Below are 25,657 nucleotides of genomic sequence, written 5' to 3'. Positions count from 1 at the left end.
ACACTATTCGCGTACAAGCGGCGGCCATTTTGTCTGGCAATTTTGGTCCGATTTTCACGAAATTCGAACTCAACCTTCATTACGGTGTAACGGTGATATAATCAAACGTTTTTTTTAAGTCGGATAAAAATTGTGACCTCTGGAGAGACCACACGCCGAAAACGCGATTTTTCGTACAATCAGGGGCCATAATTCAGGAAGTTACGATCCGATATGCGCGAATATCAACAGGAACCAAGATCTTTGGGTTATAAACATGCATTTCAAGTTTCATCAAAATCAGATCAAAATTGTGACCTCTAGCGTGTCCACAAGCTAAAAACGCGATTTTTCGTACAATCAGGGGCCATAATCTACGAAGTTACGGTCCGATACATGCCAATATCGAATGGAACCGAGATCTTGGGGAGATAAACCTATATTTCAAGTTTCGTTGAAAACGGATAAAAATTGTGACTTGCAGAGTGTCCAGAAACAAATAGAGGACGGACGTCCGGACGGACAAACGGGCGACGACAATATTATAATTACGTCCACATGAAAATGTGGGCGTATAAAAATACACTCAAACCAGATTAGAAAATGTAATCTTTAATATGAATATCTCCTCAACAAAAAGTGAACATTTAATCTAACAAATAACAAATTAAGAATGGTTTAAGATCATGGCAATTTTGTAAGTAAGGAAGATTCGTCCTTGATAAGTATTAACAAAACCGTTTTTAAGGCTACGTCAGGTTACCCAACTTTAGACTGCTGACGTTATGAGTTCCAAGTCGCCCGATTTAATAATCTTAACACTAATGGCGATTCCACTTTGAGTGTTTACGGCTGTAGTTTTAAGTCAATATGTTGGTCAAATAATGCACAAATAAATGGCTATGTAAAACCAGCACAATATAATCCATCGCGGATTCTGTCTATTTATGATTTTCTGTAATGCAATAGTCAAATGAACTTGACCGCCACCAACCTCATCCATGATCAAATGGGAAAATTGGATCCAATTTCCAATCCTTGTAAACACGACACAAGAAACAAGATTCGCGGTTGGTTGTCTTTTGTTACGTCACGATTCAAATTATAGGCCATGTGACAGTACCGAGACTGAACTCGACTGTACATCATCACACATAACTTTACGGGATCACAATCGAGCATCACAACGATCATAATTATAAAGGGGTAACCCACAATTTTCTCAGCAAATTATCCATTCATGTCAACTAAGTAAACAAAAATAAATTATACATTAAAATTCCTGTACATAATTATTTCTCTACAGTATGCATAGTTATCTTTTAGTTAAATTACAATTAAGTGTATTATTTACACATTATACATAATGAACAACTATATACACGATGTACTAGTATACACTATACCAGACAAAATGGCGAATCAATTTACAAAAATATAAATACGGGGGAATGAATAAAAAATATATAATGGGACAGATAACGCGACAAACCATAATCGGATATAAGAATTCCCAAATATTTTCTTCCATTCTCTCTTAATGGTAATAACCAATGAATATAAGAGACAAATTTGGGTTGCTTCTAATTAAGATCAATTAACCATGAACAACTAACCAGGCGCGGGTCTATACAGCTTAGAACTCCCTCTCCCCTTGCTCAGAATCAACTTTGGGGGCTCGGAGTCCGAAATGAGAAATGGTATCGATAGCGTTCTATTTTTCTAACTTTTCATGGAGGGGGTGGGGCTTCAATATGGAGGGAGATCTAACCCCTGGATCCCTCTCGGTTGAAATCCTTGACCCACACACTTCTAAAGCTTCGAGTTAGATTAGAAAGTGATTCAGATCGGGCTCACTACTCAGTTCATAATTTTAATATTACTTAAATCGACTGATTTGAGAATAAATAAATAAACATAAATAACAGTAAAAGGAGATCAGTCAGTTAATAATATCTATCACACACCATAAACTTCCAATCAATTGGCATAGTAATTCCGACTTTAATAAAATATCTGTCGAGGCAATCTGAACACATAATTTACAACCGATCACGTGATTTAGGGTAAATATTATGTACATGTATGCGTTACAGTCAGTATCTACAGACCCTTCCAACTAAATCACCATGGAAATTCTAAAAACCGGATTTACTCAAGATACACAGCTAAAAACTGAACATCTTCAATTCTAACTGTTAGTATTATGCGAAAGTAATGCTTGGTTTGCCAAGGCTAGAAGGTTTTTAGCAGCTTCTTTTTCTGGACTCTGAACTGCATTGAGAGGACTATTTCGATTTTCATCGCGTGTGCCAGCTCCGTTACTAACCGTAGTGTTTGTAGGAGTTATTGCTGTAGGCTGGTGTGTAACACATTGCTCATATTCACTACTGATTTCAGAAACATTGTTTTGGGCTTTTAACAGTTGTGTATTTTCGCTTACCACAGACATAGATTCCGCGACAAAAGTAACAGCGTTAGTTGTTTGCCTTGCTACCGGCGACACCGAGCATATTTTTGTGGTGCAGTTAATGTTTGATTCAGGAACATTGGAACTACTTTGGAAACTAAAAGGGTTGGTTTCTCTGTTGTGATTGGAATTTTTCTGATCCATAATAGTACTGTAACCAGTTGTTTTTTCTACAGAAAATGTAACAATTTCGTTTACTGCGGGTGTGCTGTTAGTTGACATCTCTGGTTTGTTTTGGTTGTAATTGGTTTGCACAAGAGTTTCTGTTCGGGTTGAAAGAACTGGAGCTTGAAGACGGTTGGTTAAATTAGGCGTTAAGTTTTTAAACGGGGTCGTGACTAGTTTAGAGCTAATAGAATAGGGAAATGAAGACACACTGAGTCCACCTTTATCCACTTTTGGGGGTTTAGTGTCTGGTGGGGGAACCGGTGTTGAACTAATTAAATTAGTTAAACTTTGCGGAACCTTGGACAGTGGTGTCCATGAAGTCTCCGGGAGTAGAATTTTATCGGATATTGACGACTTTGGAAGAGATATACCTGGCATATCTGTCTTCTCACTGATTACTTTGGAGCTGATTGAGTAAGGAAATGAAGACACGCTGTGTACATCTTTATCTACTTTGGATGGTTTCATGTCTAGTAAAGGAGCCGAGACTGAACTAATTAAATTAGTCAATGATGGCGGAACATTGGACAATAGTGTTTCTTTCTTGAGGGGTGTTGTCAGGACTTTGCCAGATACGGAGGTTTTCGGGGGAGATATGTTAGGTATTTCTGACTTTCCGCCGACTGAGACGGGTATTTCGTAATTATCACCTTGGGCTGCAGATGGTGCCCGAACAGTTAGAGTCTGGCTGCCGATCTGTATGGTAGCTTGTTGAACAATCTTTAAGACTCCTTGGTCCACGGTCACAGGAACACCTTGGGCCGTCATCAACTGACCACCAATATTATACAACAGGAGCTTCTGCTGCTTGCCTGGCGATTCTGTGCTTGGTTTGAGTCCTAAAACCTCTGTTTTCTTAGCTCCATCAACGGAAATATGGCTTATGGTTGGAGAAGTTTTCATTGGTGTCATCTTTTCTGGTGATATTTTTGAGGGAAGGCCTACTTTATTTGGATCCTGCTCTGACTCTTGAAGATCTGACACTGCCAACTGAACTATCTTTGTGGCAGAATTCATTTTAGGGTTTTCCTTTTTTCCCTTTGGCCAAACTACATGTGTTTTTACACCGTCGTCTACCGGGTTTAGTGGTACCTGTATGATCTTTGATGCGCCTAGCTGCTGGGAAACAGAGTTCTTGCCAACTGGTGAAGCAGCAGAACTATGTGGTGTTGGAATTGGTTTGTTCTGAATTCCAGCATGAGGACTCTGCACTACAGTACTATTTGGGATAGAAATACTCAATGGTGTTTGAAGCTGCATTGGTGTTTTAATTGATGATACCGAGTTTTGTGTTGGGGCTGGGGATCTTAAAATATTCATAATTGGTTGTGATGTTAACCCTAGTTTATTACCGGTGACATTTAGATGAAACTGAACCTGTTGGTTATTTACTGATGCTGCAGGTGCTACCGATACTCCAGGCGATACTGGAACAACAGGTACTACAGGTCTGACTGGTCTGACAGTTTGAAGACCCTGAAGTTGCTGTAAAAGTTGCTGACTGTTGATTGTTGGATTTTGCGTAAGCTGGATTCCCTGAGTGGCGCCACTGGGTGATAACAGTACTGTTTGGGGCAGTACTTTTGAAGCTGTTGTTACTTTAGCTATGTTGGACTGTTGATTTAGCTGATTAAGCAATCCTTGATTCAGACAAATATCTTGGTTACTAATACTGCCACTCTTGACACCAATACTTCCTTGTGGAACTTGAATCAATTGTCCAGTTGGAAGTCGCAGCATATTTTGTGGGAACTGAGAAACTCCTGGCTGTCCAAGAATTTGTACTCCCATTGTTTTAGATCCAGCTGGCAACTGTATCTTTTGTTGGTCTGCTGCAATCTGACGAACTAAATTGGCTGCTGGCATGGTGGATGTATTATTTTGTGGGATAGCGAATTTGGAGACTTGTTTCGGTACTGAATTTGCTACCTGAAGTACTGGAGTTGAAGGAGATTTCAGTTGAATTGTCTTTGTTGAATTAAGTGTGTTTGGTAATACTGCACCCAAAGGCATTGCCTGACCTGAGCCTAAGATAATCTGATTTGGGTTGCCAGCAACTTTCTGTAGCTGAACATGTTGAACTGGGCCTTTATTACCTGGCTGTACAATAAAGTAATTTCCCGGAGGTTGTATGGTCATCATTGGTGTACCCGCGGCTGCTGTTGTTGCAATATTAGTCAATGGTTTCGGTGATAATAAGGCAGAATTCTGATTCTGAAAGGACTGTGAAGCAGCTGAAAAGGTCATAGGTGAAATACTTGAGGCAATGGCTGTTGTCGTATGAGCTGTAGAACCTGCAATGGCAGATTTTGAAGCCTGTAATATAACTGATCCTGTTGAACTTGGTAACATATTACTAGGTATCTGAAGTCCTTGGGGTGTCAAGTATCCTTGGATAATGCCTGGTGACGAAGACAGCAGATTCTGGGGAACAACATTGTGTTTTGTTGGTTGGCCTTGCAGTAAAATGGTTTTAGCATCAACTGACTTTGTTTGAAGTATCAATCCTGATTTAGAAGCAACAGTTTGCACAAGTCCTGTATTTGAGGCAACAGTCGGGTGTGCTATCACAGTTTGCCGTGTTGAAGAGTTCACTAGGCTCGTAATTGGTGTGGTCGAAGAGACTGTAGAGCTAACTCCATGGGTTCCCAATTTTCCTTTGTCAAGTTTTGTTGTAACAGAGATCGGAGCATTAATCATCTGTATTGTACGAGTGATGTTCTTTCTGGGTTGTATCAATGGAAGTGTCACCGGGGGTGGAACTTTGATATTTACAGTTGGTAATGAAGTACTAATTGATGAGGCTGGTATAGAACCTTGTAATATTTTTGCAACAACTTTACTTGGACTCATCCCATCAGTGTTTGTTTGATCAGGAGAAAATGTTTCCATTTCAACTGATGTAGAACTATTAGTAGAGGTTCCATGTGATTCAGGTTTTTTAGCTGCTCTATTCTCTAACAGAGCTTTGACAGTCACATTACTAGCATACTTCTGAACAGGGGAGGTTTTGCATGGTGACAGCATGGTAGAAGTGGTGCATGTGTTTGATGAAGTAGCTTGTAATGAATGAACTAAAGCACTAGTTGATGAAGTTGTTAAAGGCACAATGTATGGACTAGAGGTTGTTTGGACAGAAGTTATTGGAGGTCCTGGCGTGGATACAGCCGTTGGGGTAATGACTAATGGTCCTTTTGCAGGAGATGTGCTAGTTTCTGACTTCATTGGTGTGGTTAGTTGGATGGGAGCTGCCAGAACTAACTGAGTCTCTCCTTTGGAGTTCTGTTGTATTTTGATGGTTTGGTTTTTAATGAGCTGCTGCAGAAGACCTGCTGGTAATGATGCTAAGTTGGTTATTTGTGGTTTTGTTTTATTAGGAGGTATGTTTTGTTGATTAGTGATAACATATTGGATTCTAGGCTGAGATGAAGAACTTGTTGCAGCAGTTCCTGTTTTGGATGTTTGTAAATTTAATAAAGATGAGTTGATTAAGGTAGGTGGAGCTTTGGTTCCTGTTTGTTTAGACAACAACTGTTGTATAACAGGATGAGATGTTGATTTCTGTGGCAATGTACCAGGAACAACTTGTCTGACTGTTGGTGTATTCACCGACATCCTCAACAGTTGACTAGCAGTCTGAGGCTGATTTGCCATTCTGATAGCTATTGTGTGACCCATGGATGTTGGTTGCAAAGTTAAAGACTGTGGCGATGCAACTCCAGGCACTGAAAAAGGAACATAACAATTCAGTTAGGATTGCAATTCAAGCAATGTCTAAGAAATAAATGTATGATTCAATCACTAGATATCTATACAATAATCTACTATTACTTAAGGGGTACTTTTTATATTTCCTGGTTGTTTTTTTACTTTTCCTGGTTATTCATAGTGCTACTGTGAATTTAAAGCTAAATGTAAATAATCCTCACCTGGAGATTTAACTTGACGTAATATATTTGGTACATGACTAGGCACTGGTTCTTCCTTTTTAATAATCTTTTTCTTCTTGATACTTTCTTCACTATTGTTGGGAATAATTCTCCGCTTGCGTAACCTACCCCTGGAACTGACATCATAGTCATCTTCGTCTATCTCAATTTCTTCAACCTTAATGGCTTTTTCCTTTGGTTCCGGTTTTTCTTTCTTTACAGATAGATCTTGTTGATCTTCCACTTCAGATGAATCATTTTCCTCATCAGAAGAATCCACATTAGAGGATGTTTCAGACTCACTCTCCCATTTCTGAGAAAAGAAAATTGTTGTTTTGTTTTATTTATTTTCCTAATTAGAGGAACAACTCTGATATTAGGCATATCTTCTTTAAATGAATGTTTCTGGTTAATTAGGGCACTGAAAATTAGAGGTTCTTAATTACCAGGAAAACTAAAATAATGGACCTAGGATATTTATCAAGCTGGTAAAAATAGTATTTCTGTCTATTAACCGGTAAAATGATGATCATTTAAATAAAGACGGACGATCAAAAAACGTCATCATGAGATAAGGGGAGATAATTAGGATTGGTATATATTCATAGTGTTAGTTCCTTGAAATATTTCTGGTTATCCAAAAGAAGGGGTAATAAAAGTTACAGGGTATACAACTATAGGGAGAATTTACATGTAGCTGAGAGAATTTGTTTCAATAAGCAATGTAACATTGTATATATATAGTTATTACAGGACCAACTTATTTTGCTCTTCAAATACATCTAACTACTTACACCTGATGCTTCTTCTTCAACATAGTCTTCAAATTCTCTTCGAATTTTAACTCTGGCTTTTCTCATTGCAGCATTCAACTTTGACTCCCATGGTTCAAGCTCATTGAGTAGGAAAGCCAGTCTATCGTGTAAATCAACAATACATTTCTTTCTTGGTGGCGGCTGTACTATCTATAAAATATGAATGGTGAACAATGTATTAAAGTGGTATTGTACAATCACTATAGATTTAAACCCAGTATCACCTTTCTCTGTCAAATCAAAGAATTTCTTTAAAGTTGGGGACCAAGCTCAAAATTTTCCACTTTAAGGGGGGAGGCTATCCGAAAAATTTTGTTCTGAAATGTTAAAGCTGTTGAATTGAAAACAGTACAAGTAGTTAGAAAATGTAATAAAGAAGGGAAAATTAACATTAAAAAAAAAGTTGTTGCCATGGTAACTCATTTTTTGGGAAAAAATTATGAAAAACGTAGGTACGCTATATCTCTGTAACTAATTAAGATATCTTCGCCAAATTTGCAGGGTATATAAACTAATATCTACCACAGAATCAGACAGAAAGCAATTTGAATTATAATTAATATTTCAAAAGTTATCGAAATATTTCTCCAAAGGCAAAATATTGTAGTGAGGCAAATGTTTTAAACATCATTTTCCAAGAAACTATAAAAATTAAAGAGAAAAACTCTCTGCCTGGTTTTAGGGTTATCATTAAACAATAAGCAGTCCGAAAATGAGACATTTATCTTTATTATTATCAGAGATATGGTGTACCTACGTTTTTCATACTTTTTTTCTTTTTTTTTAATGTTAGTTTTCCCTTGTTTATTACATTTTCCAACTACTTGTGCCATCTTTAATTCACTAGCTTTAGAATTTCAGAAAGCATTTTTCGGGTAGCCTCACCCCTTAAGTAATTTGTGAAGGGTTTTGCTATGTACTTTGACAAAATTGTTTGTCTTTGTCACATTCTCTTTGTTCTACCTTTTGTTGGGTACCAGTAGTTGGAATTCACTGTCTACTAGGATCATACAGTACAGTTAAGATAGACTGCTAGGTAACAAAACATACGCCCACCACCACAGCTAAATCATCCGGGCAGTCAACAACGGTTGTCGCATATTTATTCTTCACTGGGCACTAGGTAATGGGAGTATTTACAAGACACTAATATCAATTCAATACAGATCAGCACACTGATCAGCAGTGAATTTTCGCTAGGCCGCTATAATCACTGATAAGGATGACATCGATGCGATTTAATGAGCCAGAAACATTAATTTTTTTCCTGCGACAAATTAAATTCTAAAACATTTTTTTTTATGTATTAGAAAAATAAATAATGGCGTTTGACGTATTTGTAGGTAAAAATTACTTCCTATTTAGTGGCAATCGGTATTAAAATGAGTAAAAGTCTCCATTCTGCCCGAACTAGAACGTCTTATGTAAACAATGCACGTGCCATTGAGCCAATGATTGACGCCGCATGATGAGACGTCACGTGTTAAAGGTAGTCATCTTTTACAGAGATATTAGAAGACTTTCATAATCCTTGGTGAAACAGATCGACAGCAGATGATGGCTTTTGTAATTTGAGCATTCACAAGGTTCTACAAAGGGCCATAACTCTAGAAGTAATTACAGTAATAGAAATTGTTGAAATTCGCTAGGTTTCTTCTTTTTACTGATTTGAATATGGCTTATAAATTTCATACAGATTGGATGATAAATTTTGTCGTAGGGGTGTTCACAAAGTGAAAAAAGGGCCATAATACAAGAAGTAATAAACAGAAATTGTTACAAGGTTCTACAAAGGGCCATAACTCTAGAAGTAATTACAGTAATAGAAATTGTTGAAATTCGCTAGGTTTCTTCTTTTTACTGATTTGAATATGGCTTATAAATTTCATACAGATTGGATGATAAATTTTGTCGTAGGGGTGTTCACAAAGTGAAAAAAGGGCCATAATACAAGAAGTAATAAACAGAAATTGTTAAAATTTGATAGGCTTTTTCGCCACACCAATGTAAACAATCTATATAAATTTCAAAGCGATTGGATGATAATTTGATGATAATTTTTAAAACAAGCCAACAGTGAGGCTGATGTCCCCCGCCGAAATCCCAAAATAAAAAGATGACACATATTAATTAATCGTACATTTATTTTTTTTCAAAAGTATCAAGCAATCAAAATATACACTAAGTTTCACCACTCTCTATCCGATAGAATCAAAGTTATCTTGTCCCAAAGCATCGACCAATGAAATTGATTAGCTCTGCTTAGCTTCAGCTCGAAATGTTAATCATTGAACTCAGTCAAGACATTCACCTAATGAACATCTACATCAAGTTTAAACTTTCTACCTCTATTAAAAGCAGAGTTGTTATGTTCCAAAGTCTTGACCAATCAAATTGCTCTTCGCTCCTTAGCCTAAACAGAAAATTCTCATTATCGAAATTAGTCAAGGTAATAATATGATAAAACTATACACCAAGTGTCTCACTTAATTAGAACTAAAGTTATTGTGTCCCAAAGCATCAACCAATCAAATTGCTTTTCTCTGCTTACCCTAAGCAGACAATTCTCATCTTCGAACTCCATCAAGGCATTCATCTAATAAACACCTACCCCAAGTGTGAACATTCTTGCTCAATAAGAAAGAGAGTAATTGTGTTCCAAAGTCTCAACCAATAAAATTGCTTATCGCTCTGCTTACCCTGAGCAGAAAATGCTCATTATCGAACTTAGTCAAGGTATTGATGTAATAAAACTATACACCAAATTTCATTACTCTCACTTAATTACAACTAAAGTTATCGTGTCCCAAAGCATCAACCAATCAAATTGCTCATCTGTGCTTACCCTATGAAGAAAACGCTCATCTTCGAACACCATCAAGGCACTGACCTAATAAACACCTACACCAATTTTGAAAATGCTCATCTTCGAACTCCATCAAGACATTGGCCTAATAAACACCTACACCAAGTTTGAACATTCTAGCTTCATTAGAAGGAGAGTTATTGTGTCCCAAAAAGTGTGACGGACAGACGGACAGACGGACGGACCCATTTTAATAGTCCCCTGCTTTCTTCGAAAGGAGGGGGACAATAATTGGAAGATAAATGTAGTCTGTAGAATGTTCACAAGAAATTGTGGATGACGGATGGACTGATAGAGTACGAGCATATATATCTCAGACTATGTGAGAAACTTCCAATCAATAGAAACAGGTAACACAAACCAATTACAGACGGTTTGATGGGATCAATTTTGACTAAGTCAAAATGATGCATTTGATATTCAGATAAGTTGATATACGATCATACATGTAGGAATGATGACGTCATGGAATTGGATACATAACATGAAAGGTTAGCTAAGGTAAAATTTTACAAGCAAAGAAAATTATGCATGATTATTAATGATTTTGAAACCCCCTGGATTTAAAGATAGGTTCCCAGAAAAGTATTTATCGGGTGGTTATTTCCAATAAAAGTATGGCAATTTTGGTATATATGGAAAGTAGAGATATCCAATCTTACTAGAAAAATACTGGATTCCCTGAAAAACACTCATGGAGCGTATACAGGACAAAAAATGTCAGGGTTCCCCTAATCAACAGCCTGACGATTAGGAATATCTGCACGCGTGACGTCAAAGGTTGCACGCGTGGAGATTGAGCGCTTGATCTACATGTTGATAAACTTTATGAAGAGTTAGACGTACAACACTTTCTGAGATAAAAATCACGGAAAAAGACGCGGGCAGTGGATAATCCGAGAATTGAATTAGGATTCGATATTTGTAATAAATAGTCAGTGATTAAAGACAACATTGTCTTGTGTGTGCAATGAATTCTCCTCCGACTTCGCACCTGTAAGTCACGTGACACAGACATGACCTCTTTTGATCGATTTTTTATAGTAAGGGTATTCCTTGACAATTACAATGTTTTGAGAAGGATTTGAAACAAATTTATGATAAATTAATTAGTTTGAATATGTTTTCAGGCCAAATATATCATCAAATCACCCAGTTTGTATGTGGGAATAGATCTTTAACTCATTTAAACCATTAGGACAAACTGTGGATTCATAGACTTGATTCAGTTTGGCCTAACGGTTTAAATGAGTTAAATCCAGGGGGTTTCAAAATCATTCATAATCATCCATAATTTTCCTTACTTGTAAAATTTTACCTTCATTATAAGCTAACCTTTTATGTTATGTATCTAAGTCCATTATGTCATCATTCCAATGATGTCATAACTTCCTATGATGTCATAACTTCCTATGATGTCATAACTGAAGAAGTTAGTATTTTTACTGAGGAAACATTGGATAAAACAATGTTTTTTTGATATTGTATTCTGTTAATTATCATATCTCTATGTGGACGTATAAAAATGATTATTTGCTTGATTTGTGGACACTGAATGCTCATTTTACTACGGTACTGAAATAGTTTTCATTGTCAGTCAGACAGCATCTAGGAATACATATAAGTACATATAATCTATATAAGATAGTTAATCAAATAGTCAGTAAGATAATTAAATAATTTGATATATATATTTGAAGTAATCACTGATCTGTGAAAAACATGGATATCTTTATTTTAACACCGATTTGGATCGACAGTGTTAATTTTGATATCAGGTGTACATGTAGGTACAAATAAGTGTTATTAGCATATAAATACATGTATTTGATTGAAGTATTTACCTTCTCTTTCTTGCCTCGCTTCATAACAATAGGTTCTTGTTCAGCATATTTATCAACAAGTTGTCTTAAATCATCTACATTATCACATATCATCAAAAATGGCCCTAACTCAGGTTCCTGAAATAAAGGGGTTTAAAACTCAGTTCCAGGCATAGATTTACATTTTGGATAATCCAGGGTTTCAGTTTACAGTTATAGAGCGTTTTACATATATATCTTATTCTACGAGATGGAACAAGTCAATATATTACAGGAGTTGAGTTTAGTATCTATACTAATATTTGTGACTGTCGTTTGTATGTCTGTCTGTCTGTTCGGGGTTGGCGGCTACACTAGGTCTGACCGGGTCTGAAATTTGGGGTATATGGGTAGCTTGGACCTGGGAGTAACTTAGGCCAGGTGGCGTTAGTCTACCACTTCCGGTTTCGGGGTTATGACCCCCGGGCTGTAAGGGGTTGGCGGCTACACTAGTTCTGCCCCGAGTCTGAAATTTGGGGTATAGGGGTAGCTCGGACCGGGGAGTAACATAGGCCAGGTGGCGTTAGTCTACCACATCCGGTTTTGGGGTTATGACCCCCGAGCGAAGTCGGGCATTCTGCTAGTACATTATAAAAGGAACATAGAATAAGCTAATCTTGATGATATGGCAATAACTTGCATTTTATGCCAGTATGAGTTTGATTAACTTGTATTTTATGTTGCTACACCATTTTGATTAACTTGTACTTTATGTTGCTACACAAATTTCATTACCTTGTATTTTATTTTGATACATGAGTTTGATTCACATACTATAATTTACAATGTACATGTACACTGAAATATAAATATGCGTTCACATCAATATCGAGGTCCAAAAAATCTGAATTTTGATCGGGTTCTTCCTTCTGTAACAAGGAACTATTTGGACAAGATTTCATACAACTGAATGTGAACAGGAAATGTTGAATAAAATCCCACATTTCTCCCTTTCAACTATATTGCATTCACAAGCTTTAAATTGTATTTTGTAGATGGTTGATAACTCTTTAAACTCTACCTTCTTATGCCCCCCATAATTAAAAACTCTGGCCTGTATTTTTTTCACAAGATTTAATTTGCTATCGAAAAATTTGGAATTTCAATAGATTATGTACTTATGGCCTGATGATAAATCTACCAAGACCAATGGGCCCTGTTTCTCGAAATCTTAACTAAAGATAAAATCCAAATTTAGTAGATACTTCAATTTTGATTGGCTAAGCACTAAAATCAATCTAATATTATCCAATCATTTTACTAAAATTTGGATTTCATCTTAGTTAAAATTTTGTGAAACAGGCCCCTGACTGACTGACAGTGACAACAAATGATGTCAACATTAAATAGGGGCTCAATACATAAACTATTCACCAATTCTTCTTCTTCTTCCTCTTCTTCATTTTCCATCTTTTCTTCTTTTATTTCCCCTTTACTCCCTTCCGTTTTCTCTTCACTTTCTTCATCTTTATTTCCATCTTTAATTTCTATTTTAATTTCTGTATTTTCATCAGCTTTAATTTCATTTGATGGAGTACTGTCTGTTTCCATGGTAAGGATATGTTTGCTATCGTCTTTCTCTATTTTTATATCACCATCAGAACATTTCTCTTTTACACAAGTTTCTGATTGTCCCAAATCAGTTTCTTTCTTCACATAAACTATTTCTGGCTTTTTTATTTCTCTTCCTTCATTTTGTTTCCATATGTTTTTGCTACCTGATGGTTCATCCCTCGCATCAATTTCTAATTTCATGTCTTTGATTATTTCTGACACTTGTTTAGGTATTTCTAGTTCACTATTCAGGTCAGTATCGAACGGTTCTGTTTTTATTTGTTGTTGGATAACACTATCTCTATCTAAATTGTCAACATCGCATTCAGAATTATTTACATTAGCAGAAATATTGGAGTCTGGCTTATTGTGAAAATTATCACATATATGTTCACTAGAAGTCTGACACGTCTGTTTGACTTGATTAACCAGTTCAGAATTACACTTATCAAATTCACTGCTAGTTGAAATACTGTTTAAATTGTTAAGTGCTTCAGACTTATTTGTATTAGCACCATTGTAAATATTGGAGCTGACCTTTTCTTGATCAGGTTTTGTAGTTTTATTGTTTATATTAAATAGTTCTGAATCCTTTTGAGTTGAGTCAGAACAGTAGTCATTAGCTTCAGATTCATTTTTAATTGTCACTGAAACATTTGCACTGTTTTCATTAATATTATTATCATTGGGCAACATTTTATTATCTTTATTTATCAAATCTTTTTCTTCGCTATTTCGATCACCTTGATAACACTCAGTTAAACTAGAACAAGTACTTTCATCAAAACATTCACTCTCAGTCAAGTCAAATTCTTTTTTCAGATTTTTAGCATAGCCATTCTTTCGACCCTTTTTTCCACCTCTTTTCCGCCGTCTGCTACTAGATATAGATATTGAAGCACTATCTGTACTAGTTTCATCCAATAATAATGGGGTATTGTTAAAAGATCTATTTCTCTTATGTTTTGAACTTGGGACTGGGAGGGATGCACTGTCATTACTTGTATCATCAAGGATAGGTAACTCTGGTGTATTTTTAGAGCTAGATGAATGTAATGAACTGTTATTATTTGAATTACTACTTTCTTCACTCTGCCCTCTTCTTGATCTCCTTAAAATAGAAGTATCTGGTGTATGATGCTGTAAAACAAAATAATTAACATTTAGCAAATGCAATCAAAACTCTTTGTATTTTCGTATGTGTTATAGTATAGGGTCTTTTTGTTATGATGGACGATCCATTTTCAGTTGAAAATATGTTTCTACAGAACATAATCACATGATAATACGAAGGGAGGGGTGAGATTCTGCATAATTAACAAATGAATGAACATCTTTTTGTTTCATGTTTTTAAGAAACATAGCTGGGATTAATGTTTTTAAAGACAAAAATAGCTATTTTAGCTATTGGTTTTTGTTAATTAAAAAATAATACCTTATTGTTATTATTTTTTAGAAGTGTAGCTGAGTTTAACTTTTTGGACGGAGATTCTAATTTCTTCTTTTTAGCTATTGGTGGTTGTTCCTCCTGGAAAATAAATCCAAAAATAAGAAGACTAAACATTAGTGATTAGCATGGATAGTAAGCCCGTGACTTTGAAAAACAAGCGATCCTCACCTAGTACTAGAATTTAGTACTAAATTTTTAATTTTAAGGAACTCGAAGCAAGCAAAAAGTGATAAGAAATAAAATTAACAAATGAACAAAATAAATCTAAGAAGCTCTCTATTTAACTGGTAATTAAGTATGAAATTGGTTTCTCAGTCAAAATAATATATTAAAGGGAGGTGACTCTATACAATTCTCCCTAACTCAATATTATCTGCCCTTAGACCACAATGTCAAAATACAGGAACATGATTTTACCTCCTTTGTTGCAACTTGGCTCTATACTAACTTTATTCTTCCTAATATTCTAATTTCTTCTCATAAACACATTTCAACAGGACATATGATAAAAATCAATTGTTCAATTCTTTACACTTACTATTTCTTCTTCACTATCTTCTGGTTCAGGAAAAGGTTCTTGTCTATATATTCTTAAATCTGCACCACAAAATTGGGGAAAATGTATATACTGATTGCCTTTAGTGTCATAACCTAATAAATATTCACGCTGTTCTTGGATTGGTTGTCTTTCTATGGCATCGCGTATTGACTCTTGTGTTTCCTACAACAAAGTAAAATTGGGTATTCATAAAATTATAGTACTAATATTTTTCATAAAATTATAGTACAAATATTTTTCATAAAATTATAGTACAAATATTTTTCATAAAATTATAGTACTAATATTTTTCATAAAATTATTTTAAATCAATCTTTGTAATAATATAATAGTTTGATCTGACTAGAAGAAATGTGTTTTCGTGGAGTGATTACAGTACACATGTAAGAACACAATGTTAAAACTTCTCAGATGTTTCTTTTTTTTTATTTTCTAAATAATTTTGAGCCTGGTGGTAAAATACAGTATATAAAATGACAGAAAATGAAAAACGAATTTAAAACAAGCGATTTGAATCATATTGTCTTGCAATGGCATTACAGCTTACATTTTTTCACAGTACAGTCTCGCAACACTATGGGCCCAACTATTTGAAATCTCTGAGAAAAACAACCTTTCTAGAAAATAAATCTAAATATTTGTTTACATGACTAGTATTTAAATATAATATACTTACTAAGCAATGGTCACACAAGCTTTTAACAATCCACACTATACGGTAAAAACTTAAATCATGAAACTTTTTTTTCAATAAAGGATTTTTCCTTCCTAAAAAATAAATCAAATAAAATTATTAGCCCAGTGTGTAGCATTCTCAAAATTTACTACCTCAATCATAACTATTCACTTATGGAACTGAAATTGTATTAAAATGTATTATATTTTCAAGTGTTAGCATAACAAAATTTGAGTAAATGTGCAGTCACTTTACTTACCAACAACATCAAAGAAATATGAATCTATACCAATTTTATTAGCCGCCTAAAAATAAATATATAGATATATATGTCACTAACTTAATAAAAATAACACAATATAACAGATTATACAGATTAAAAGTAATAAGATATATAAAAACATATACAATACATATTAAAAAAAAGTTAATTTTAGTTGTGTATTCAGTTTAGAAGCAGACTGAAAATAAATACAATATAGAACAAGCCAACAGTGAGGCTGATGTCCCCCGCCGAAATTGCAAAATAAATAGATGACACATATTAATTAATCGCACATTTATTTTTTTCACTAAGTTTCATCACTCTCTATCAGATAGAATCAAGATTATCTTGTCCCAAACCATCGACAAATGAAATCGATTAGCTCTGCTTAGCTTCAGCTCGAAATGTTAATTATTGAACTCAGTCAAGACATTCACCTAATGAACATCTACATATACATCAAGTTTAAACATTCACCTAATAGACACCTATGCCAAGTTTGAACATTCTACCTCAATTAGAAGGAGAGTTATTGTGTTCCAAAGTTTCTACCAATCAAATTGCTTATCACTCTGCTTACCCTCAGCAAAAAATGTTCATTATCGAACTTAGTTAAGGTATTCATATAATAAATCTATACACCAAGTTTCATCAATCTCACTTAATTAGAACTAAAGTTATCGTGTCCCAAAGCATCAACCAATCAAATTGCTTATCTCTGCTTACCCTAAGCGGAAAATGCTCATCTTCGAACTCCATCAAGGCATTGACCTAATCAACACATACACCAAGTTTGAACATTCTAGCTCAATTAGGAAGAGAGTTATCGTGCCCCAAAGTATCAACCAATCAAATTGCTTATCTCTGCTTACCCTAAGCGGAAAATGCTCATCTTCGAACTCCATCAAGGCATTGACCTAATAAACACATACACCAAGTTTGAACATTCTAGCTCAATTAAAAGTTATCGTGTCCCAAAGCATCAACCAATCAAATTGCTTATCTCTGCTTACCCTAAGCGGAAAATGCTCATCTTCGAACTCCATCAAGGCATTGACCTAATCAACACATACACCAAGTTTGAACATTCTAGCCCAATTAGGAAGAGAGTTATCGTGTCCCAAAGCATCAACCAATCAAATTGCTTATCTCTGCTTACCCTAAGCGGAAAATGCTCATCTTCGAACTCCATCAAGGCATTGACCTAATAAACACATACACCAAGTTTGAACATTCTAGCTCAATTAGGAAGAGAGTTATTGTGTCCCAAAAAGTGTGACGGACAGACAGACGGACGGACAGACAGACGGACAGACAGACGGACAGACAGACGGACGAACCCATTTTAATAGTCCCCTGCTTTCTTCGAAAGGCGGGGGACAAAAATACTGAATTTCAAAATACTTCAATTCCAAAATATAAATGTTCAATTATTCACAATCAGAAAGTATATATGCATAAGTAAAAGCCAGGTATTGAGCCTTAGTGATTTATCTAGAATGAGAACTTACAAAAGATCATTATACACAGAAGTTACATACCTAGAACAAAATATCTTAAGTAAAGTTTAAGAAGAACATACCTTATACGTATCTCCTCCATAGTCAGCTAGAATCTTGTACCAGGCAGCCAACTTAATATACAGTTTCTCAGTCCATACAGAATATGGCATCATTCCTGTTTTCTCTAATCTGAAGTAAAATGCAAGCAAATTAAAAACCCATAATTTAATATCATACTTTAATAATTAAAAACCAATGTAAAACAAAATGTTTGAACAGGTGAGATATATTTGTAGATTAAGCAGAATAGGACAATAAGCATGATCATAAACAAACGTAATTACAGATTAATCCAAAACAACAAACAATAAATTAGATTTTGGATTCTTAGTCACACTAGTGATTATTTTAGTATTTTAACATTTCATCAGATACAAATTTTTTTTATGTTGTCTCTTTCTGTGTTTCATTGATACCTTTAACACATGTTAAAGATGCATTACATGTATGTAAAATTTGAGCTGGCCGTTCTTGCTATTGTAGTTTAAAAATAGAATATGAATATATTAAAAACTTTATGCAAATTATTTTATTTTGAGCAAGGTTATGGGCGTTTTCAAGTTTGACAAGATCTAGCATAGATTGTTCATTATCTTAACAACGGTACTTGGCAACCGAGACTATATCTCGATTATCCATTTTTTAATCTCGCAGGTGTTTTAATCCATTTAAATCTCAGCCACACGATGGACTAGAGAGTTGATTATAGCCTTGTTGTCAAATAAATGTCTAATTAATAATTTATATAACATTTGAAGCCAAAAGAAAGGCCTGCAATAGGCAGATTTAGGTCTTACATAATGCATCTTTAAAATTCAAATTATCTTTATCCAACCATACTGAGATGCGCTGTCTATGAGTTCACATTTTACAAATAATGCAGGGGCATGATGATTGCTGACTTTGCATGAAGAACCAGATACCGTGGTGGTGGGGGGGGGGGGGGGGGGACAAAAACCATTGGTGGTGGTATGTCTCTGATTATTACTCTAGTAATATAAGTTTCTTAAGTTTGTCTGAAACAGTAAATTCCTAATAATTCCGAGTCTGTCCTATGCCCACATAATGTCTTGTACATGGATCCATATGGGGATCATTTTGTATATTCTCGCGTGTTATTTTTGAGGCAAGTTTAGCGTCACCTTCACTTAGCTTTTATTTGTGCCATTTTATGTTCAGTGATCTTCTAAGTTGTTGACTAACTTACTTGGTTCTTTGGTACTGAGTACTCAAAAGGCTTGTCATAACATTCTGCATACATGAACTTTGTCTAGGCATAGCAAAACTTCTCTCTAATTCAAATTGTGGAACTTCACCAATATTTAATGGTTCTTGACACAAAAACAAAAAATGTCCAATTTGTGGGAGCTGAAAAATATGAAAAAAAAATTAATGAAGATAAAGAAATATCTCTTTTCCAAAATGCAATAAACACCATAAGGACCTTACTTTTTTTTAAAACCATTTTATATTAATTACACCTACCTCACATGTTTTATTTATTATTTACCTAGTATTTGTATGAGAACAAATATAATTGTAGGATACAAAGTTAGAAAAAATGGTAAGACAAATTCTGTAATCTCTCTATACATGTATGTATACATCTGTGACAAAAATGGTCAGTTGATACTCATATTCCAAAATTAATAGATTCTAGAAGACATATCTATATGGTTATAATCTAAACTATCTTTATATGTAGTTCAAAACAATCAATCTATTTCTACATGACATGCAAGTACACATTATTCACTGGCAAACAAACATAGGTGTGCATCAGAAATATCTGAATACTTGACAACAAATTATCCCAGATACACATCAGGGTTGACACAGCTATTTCAGACTATTTATTTTTGCCTACAGGAGGACATCAGCTATTTCAGACTGTTTATTTTTGCCTACAGGAGGACATTGGCTATTTTAAACTATTTTGGCCTACAAGAGGACATCAGGTATAAATAAATCATAATAGAGTGGATTCTTATTAACATTACTTTTTCAATATCATGAAGTGATGAAAATGTTTCAGATGAAATATTGGTGCAGCAGGCATTAAGTTCTTTGTCCACTATAAGTGATCAAAAAGATGGGCCCAGTGTGAAATTAATCGTACAAGTAGGTGTGTGCTGAAAGCAAAATTAATAATTACCTCCCACATTCCATTCATCTGTGATTTTATTGGGTCTTTTAATAACATGTTCTCCCATTCCAATTGTTCTTGTACCAGGGCCTCATTAGCAGCCTTACGATCTAAAATCTGTTGCCTTCGCAAATCTTTACCACGTTGGGCCTCTTCTTTACGAAGCTGACTTAGTAGAGCTGAGGTATCTCTTTGATATGTAGATTTAACACGCCTTCTCATTCCTAGAAAATACAACGAAAATCATATTATGAATCGAATTTTAATTTTTTCCCCCAGTTTGCATCATAAATACTCCTGATAAAAAACCCCAGGGCCCTTATTCACGAAAACCTAAACTAAGATACAATCGAAATTTTAAGAAATACTGTAATTCGATTGGCTGACCAATATCCAAATTGGATATATGCAAATTGATTTTACTGGTCAGCCAATCGAATTGCAGTATTTCTTAAAATTTTGATTGTATCTTAGTTTAAGTTTTCGTGAATAAGGGCCCTGAGCAATGAATTATAATATACTGAGCGCCATGGAAAATGCATCACTTTTTTTCCCCAAATATTTTATTACTAGGTGGTTTTGCATGTATAATATTATGCAATACTATGAACTATTGTTTCACACAATGCTCCCAAACACAAAAAATATCGGCCCATGTGCACAAAAAACAATTGCACAAGATGCACATGAAAAACCCAATCTGTCGTGATTTGTTGTTGGACGTGTGAAGGAATCGAGCTAGAGATGCCGGGACTTACTGAAAATCAACGGAATGAAGCCATGGGAATGTCCAGGGCTGGCATGTCTACACGTGCTATTGTCAGACACTTCAATTGTCATCAGTCCACTATTGTAAGGTTGGTGGAACGTGTTCGAGTTACTGGATCAACACGTGACCGTCAACGTCCTGGTCCACAACACGTTACAACCCAGGCTCAAGACCGCTACATCCGGGTCACTCATCTGCGTGACAGATTCCGCCCAGCGAATCGAACAGGTGCAGCAGTCGTCGGAAGACAAGGACCAGTAAGTGCCAACACCGTAAGACGTCGTCTAAGAGAAGTAGGACTCCGTGCACGACGACCTTATGTTGGAGCTATCCTCAGGGATCATCACCGTCAGCGGCGTTTAATATAGGCTCAAGGACACCACACGTGGAGAAGAGCAGACTAGCAAAGTGTGCTCTTCAGTGATGAGAGTCGCTTTCATCTTTATCATGCTGATGGCCGTCAACGTGTGTGGAGACGTCTTGGGGAACGTCTTGCAGACTGCTGCGTCTTCGAAACGAATCGATGGGTTGGGAGAAGTGTAATGGTGTGGGGAGGCTTCACATTTCATCACCGGACCGCCCTACACATTTGCAGGGGTCGCGTTAATGCTGTAGCCTACCGTGATGATGGCCCGTGGAGGACACACGCGCTACTGACATCTGTGTCGTACTTTTGGTTTTGACCCCTCTGACTTTGTACCGTTGATTACAGATTAAACATCCATAAGTGTACAAATGTGTTGTTATTGATGTGTTCCCATTTGAATATTGTTCACAATAAGAAGCAAAATAAATAAGATATGTTTACAGGATCATTTTGTTATACGAAAAACTAAGTGATGCGTTTTCCATGGCGCTCAGTATATTAAGACTTAAATGTGAAAATGACTTTACTTTTTCCTTTAAAATTTAAATTCATATAATTGGGTATAACCAGATTTCTATGAAATTAACAAAGACATTGGCATTATTATGAGTAGTGAAAGATTACCTGATGAAAATGATTCCTCTACTTTGCCACCAGTTGTAGCTGCGACACTGGTTTTCTCTCTTAATTCCCTTTAATAACATGAAAGAAAAACAACTATTTATCAAACTGCTATTTCTGGGTTTTGGATCATTCCCTATAAGACCAGTTTCCAGTTGACTGAGATCCCTGGGCCCTTATTCACGAAAACTTAAACTAAGATACAATCGAAATTTTAAGAAATACTGCAATTCTATTGGCTGACCAATATGCAAATTGGATATATGCAAATTGATTTTACTGGTCAGCCAATCGAATTGCAGTATTTCTTAAAATTTCGATTGTATCTTAGTTTAAGTTTTCGTGAATAAGGGCCCTGATTTGGTCTTGTTGTTAGCCTAGAAAGTTCCTCTGGATTTTCCAGTGCAATTTCCCTTCGCAGGGAGGGGAGGAAGAGAAATAGGGTTTAACATCCACTCGACACAAACTCAGTGATTTTGGGACTAGCATACAGTTCAATTTGATTTAATAATTCGCTTGCGCGTTGGGGTCTTAAGATGTTGGAGGAAACCAGGGAAGTCTGAGAAGACCTACCAGGTTAAATCGGCAACCCTACTCCATGTGAGGTACAAGTGGGGAACTGAAACCACGACGCTTGATTCAATGTAAGACATTACGATAAACCATTCGGATGAGTCATGGAATAGGGTGTGCATATGGTCGATTCCATGTGCCAAAAAACCCCTAAGGACCTGTGTATACTTTGGCGTACTCGCCAAAGAATGAAGCACGCTGTACATGTATAGCATAGGACGTTTTATTCCATTTCATTTTCCAGTCATCTGACTACTGTCATTTTAGTGATCGTATTTTAAATAACACATGCTTTTCTACATGTGACAGCCAACATCAGATGCTCCAAGACAAGACGGTTTCTGTCACCTAGTCAGTGTAATCTCACAGACTACCTTCATTCACACACCTTCTCGCAATGTTTAAATCAGATAACTAGAGCCATTCTAATAGTAAGATACAAAGTATCTGTTTCCATTTAACTATTCTTTGAATATTTTCAAAACGAAATTGTATTTAATGGAATGTCAATTCTAACTGGGGTATATTGGGCCAAACCCTAGATAAAATATATGTACCAGTACATATCATCTCTATACATCATATATCTTTTTTATTTCCTCTATTGTATCATGTAGATGCACTCATGAACCTACCTTGACAAAAGTGCAAGTTTTTGCTCAAGCATCATCTCTAACCTCTGACCTCTCTTAGAAATAAAATGGTCTGGTCCATTGTAACGGTAACAATTCTCCAACATCACTCGGAAATCAGATACAAACAGTGTAATACTATCATAAAGACGCTTGTCAAATTTTTCTCTCACTAAACAAAATTAAATAAAATGAACAAATAAATTCCCACCATGTCCATAGACTACTACATAACATGTAAATGTATAGATATATTACTGGAAAACATTCTAGAACTATTGTTAGTTTTCTTCTCTAAATAAATGTAATAATATTCATTTTGAATAAATATATGGACCTTCATAGTTACTCATCACTGGTGGTTTGAATGAAAGGAAAAAAGCTCCAATTGAAATTATAAAGATCTCTAGAAGGGCCTTTCATCCACACTTTTTGGGGTCTCCAAATGATACTATCTGAGAGACAATTATTGTCTTGAACTTTAAACTGATATGGATATCACACTAATCTAAATTTTAGTGCCATTTAGAAAATGCCAGTTTGTTTAATGATATAGGACTAGTCAATTCCTTAAAATGGTTTAAAGATGGGCCTACATGTAGGCTTTGCCTTTGTGGACCAAAGTGAAAACAAGATAATTTGTAGACACTAGAATTACTAAAGATTCAGCCCCCTTCATTCCACCTTCCTAATTTAATTATCACTGATCAACAAAACAATGTTTTTATTAATTTTCTTCCTTTAAATAATAAATATTATTGCAGAAATATCTAGGAACGTCTTATTTTTATTTTACAAACTTTATGCACTTAATTAACAATCCCATAAACTTTTAACAAGTTCATGAAAAATTTAACTGTCTTGCAGCAATAAGTAAACATGCCCACCTGACATGACATAAATAGCAACCAGGGATAGCCCATGTTTTTAAGGGGAATTCCGTAAAAATATAGATGAGCAACATAAAACAATTTGGGTGCATAATCCGTGTCGCAACTCTGATTTTTCAGTTTGTTGTATAAATGAGGACAAAGACTACATTGTAATGTATGTCAGGCTTTTTAAAAAGAGCTTTGTTTAGTTTAAATAAGATTTCTTACTTCTTTTAAGCCACATAGGATTATCTACAACTTCATAATAATCAGCTGTGTCCGGATGACTGTCATCTACTGCTTCCATGAACGGCCAGTTGACCGCTTTGTTGGAATCAGACATCAACTCCCGCAGAATTCTATATCCATTTTTTAATTCGTCTGATAAAGGTGGTTGTCCGTCCTCAATGTCAATGATAATTTTTTCCCTTTTCCTTGGAGTTTTACCCTTTACAGATTCCTCTTTTTTGTCATAAGTGTCTTGGCTCGTTTCGTCCAGCGGGTTAACTTCGGGAAATTCATAATTTTGCTGAGTTTCTAAATTTAGCTCTGATGCCTTGGGACTGTTAACTTTTTCTTCAGTTAGTTGACTGTCCGGAGTGTGGTTAGAAGTATCTTCAAGTTTCTCCATACCTAACCGCTCAACGTCTGGCTATTTGAATATGATCAAATATGATTAATTCCTTAACAGCTCCAATTTAATCCAAAATGATAACATTGTTTTCTATATTAAATATTATATTACCTACAAATGCTTATCTAAGAATTTACACATTGAATACAGTTGAAATTAATATTGAAAAACAATACGGAAAGAATGGGATGCCTTTGGTCATCTTCGGTTACGTGTGCTTTTATAGGTCATTGTTTTATAATATGTAATAATCTAAAGTCTTGGTGCCTTTTCTCTTACATCAGTATGTAATGAGTTTCTCATAGAACTGAATAAAAACATTAGCACACCTGACATACGAACCATTTGCATTGGTAGATCGGAGTTTCCAAATTTCAGCGGAATAATATCAATCGACATTTTTGCTTTATCACTCTGACAATATATTCGGCCATATTTATTAGAAATTTGACAATATTCGAATATATTTAAATCTACCAACCCAATTGGTATGCTAACAATCAGTAATATATTGGACTTTGGCATAAACAGATATTATGATAAGGCACTATTTTTATAGTGCATTGACATATGCAAAATAGGGGTTGGTGATCAGCCTCGTTTTGAATACGAGGTTTCTGTACACGCGGTAGCACGTCATTTCGGTCCCGCGTCATTTCGGACTCAGCACAAACGTCGTTTCGGACTCAGTATGGCGACTTTTCGGACTTACTCGGTGTCATTTCGGACTCAGTCAAACGACATTTAGGACTCGGACCGGCGACATTTCGGACTCGGACTCGGACTCAAATAAAACTTAAAATTATGTGTGTATATATTAGTAATAGCTGTTTTTCTTTCGTTGTAGGTGAGGCTCAAGACAGACCATTCACATTAATAAAGATTTAA

At 35.4% G+C, this 25,657-nt stretch overlaps 1 protein-coding gene across 1 annotated transcript; it reads right to left on the bottom strand.

Moving 5' to 3' along the window:
* Positions 1 to 577: 577 nt before the first annotated feature.
* LOC126824709 (uncharacterized protein KIAA2026) lies at positions 578 to 25,135 on the bottom strand. The gene is made up of 15 exons (XM_050554040.2): positions 24,364 to 25,135; positions 23,267 to 23,435; positions 22,062 to 22,129; positions 20,311 to 20,525; positions 19,363 to 19,523; positions 18,176 to 18,284; positions 16,588 to 16,633; positions 16,329 to 16,420; positions 15,632 to 15,814; positions 15,079 to 15,171; positions 13,464 to 14,783; positions 12,072 to 12,188; positions 7,341 to 7,511; positions 6,547 to 6,859; positions 578 to 6,342 (listed from the first exon to the last, which is right to left on the bottom strand). Exons 1-15 carry the CDS (start codon positions 24,764 to 24,766, stop codon positions 2,171 to 2,173), a joined length of 7,632 nt encoding a protein of 2,543 aa, XP_050409997.1. The 5' UTR covers positions 24,767 to 25,135; the 3' UTR covers positions 578 to 2,170.
* Positions 25,136 to 25,657: the final 522 nt, after the last annotated feature.

This window comes from Patella vulgata, chromosome 6 (genome assembly GCF_932274485.2).
Source record: "Patella vulgata chromosome 6, xgPatVulg1.2, whole genome shotgun sequence".
In the NCBI taxonomy this organism is placed as follows: Eukaryota; Metazoa; Mollusca; class Gastropoda; family Patellidae; genus Patella; species Patella vulgata.
The sequence above is the reverse complement of the archived record's forward strand: the minus strand, read 5'-3'. Positions and strand labels throughout refer to the sequence as shown.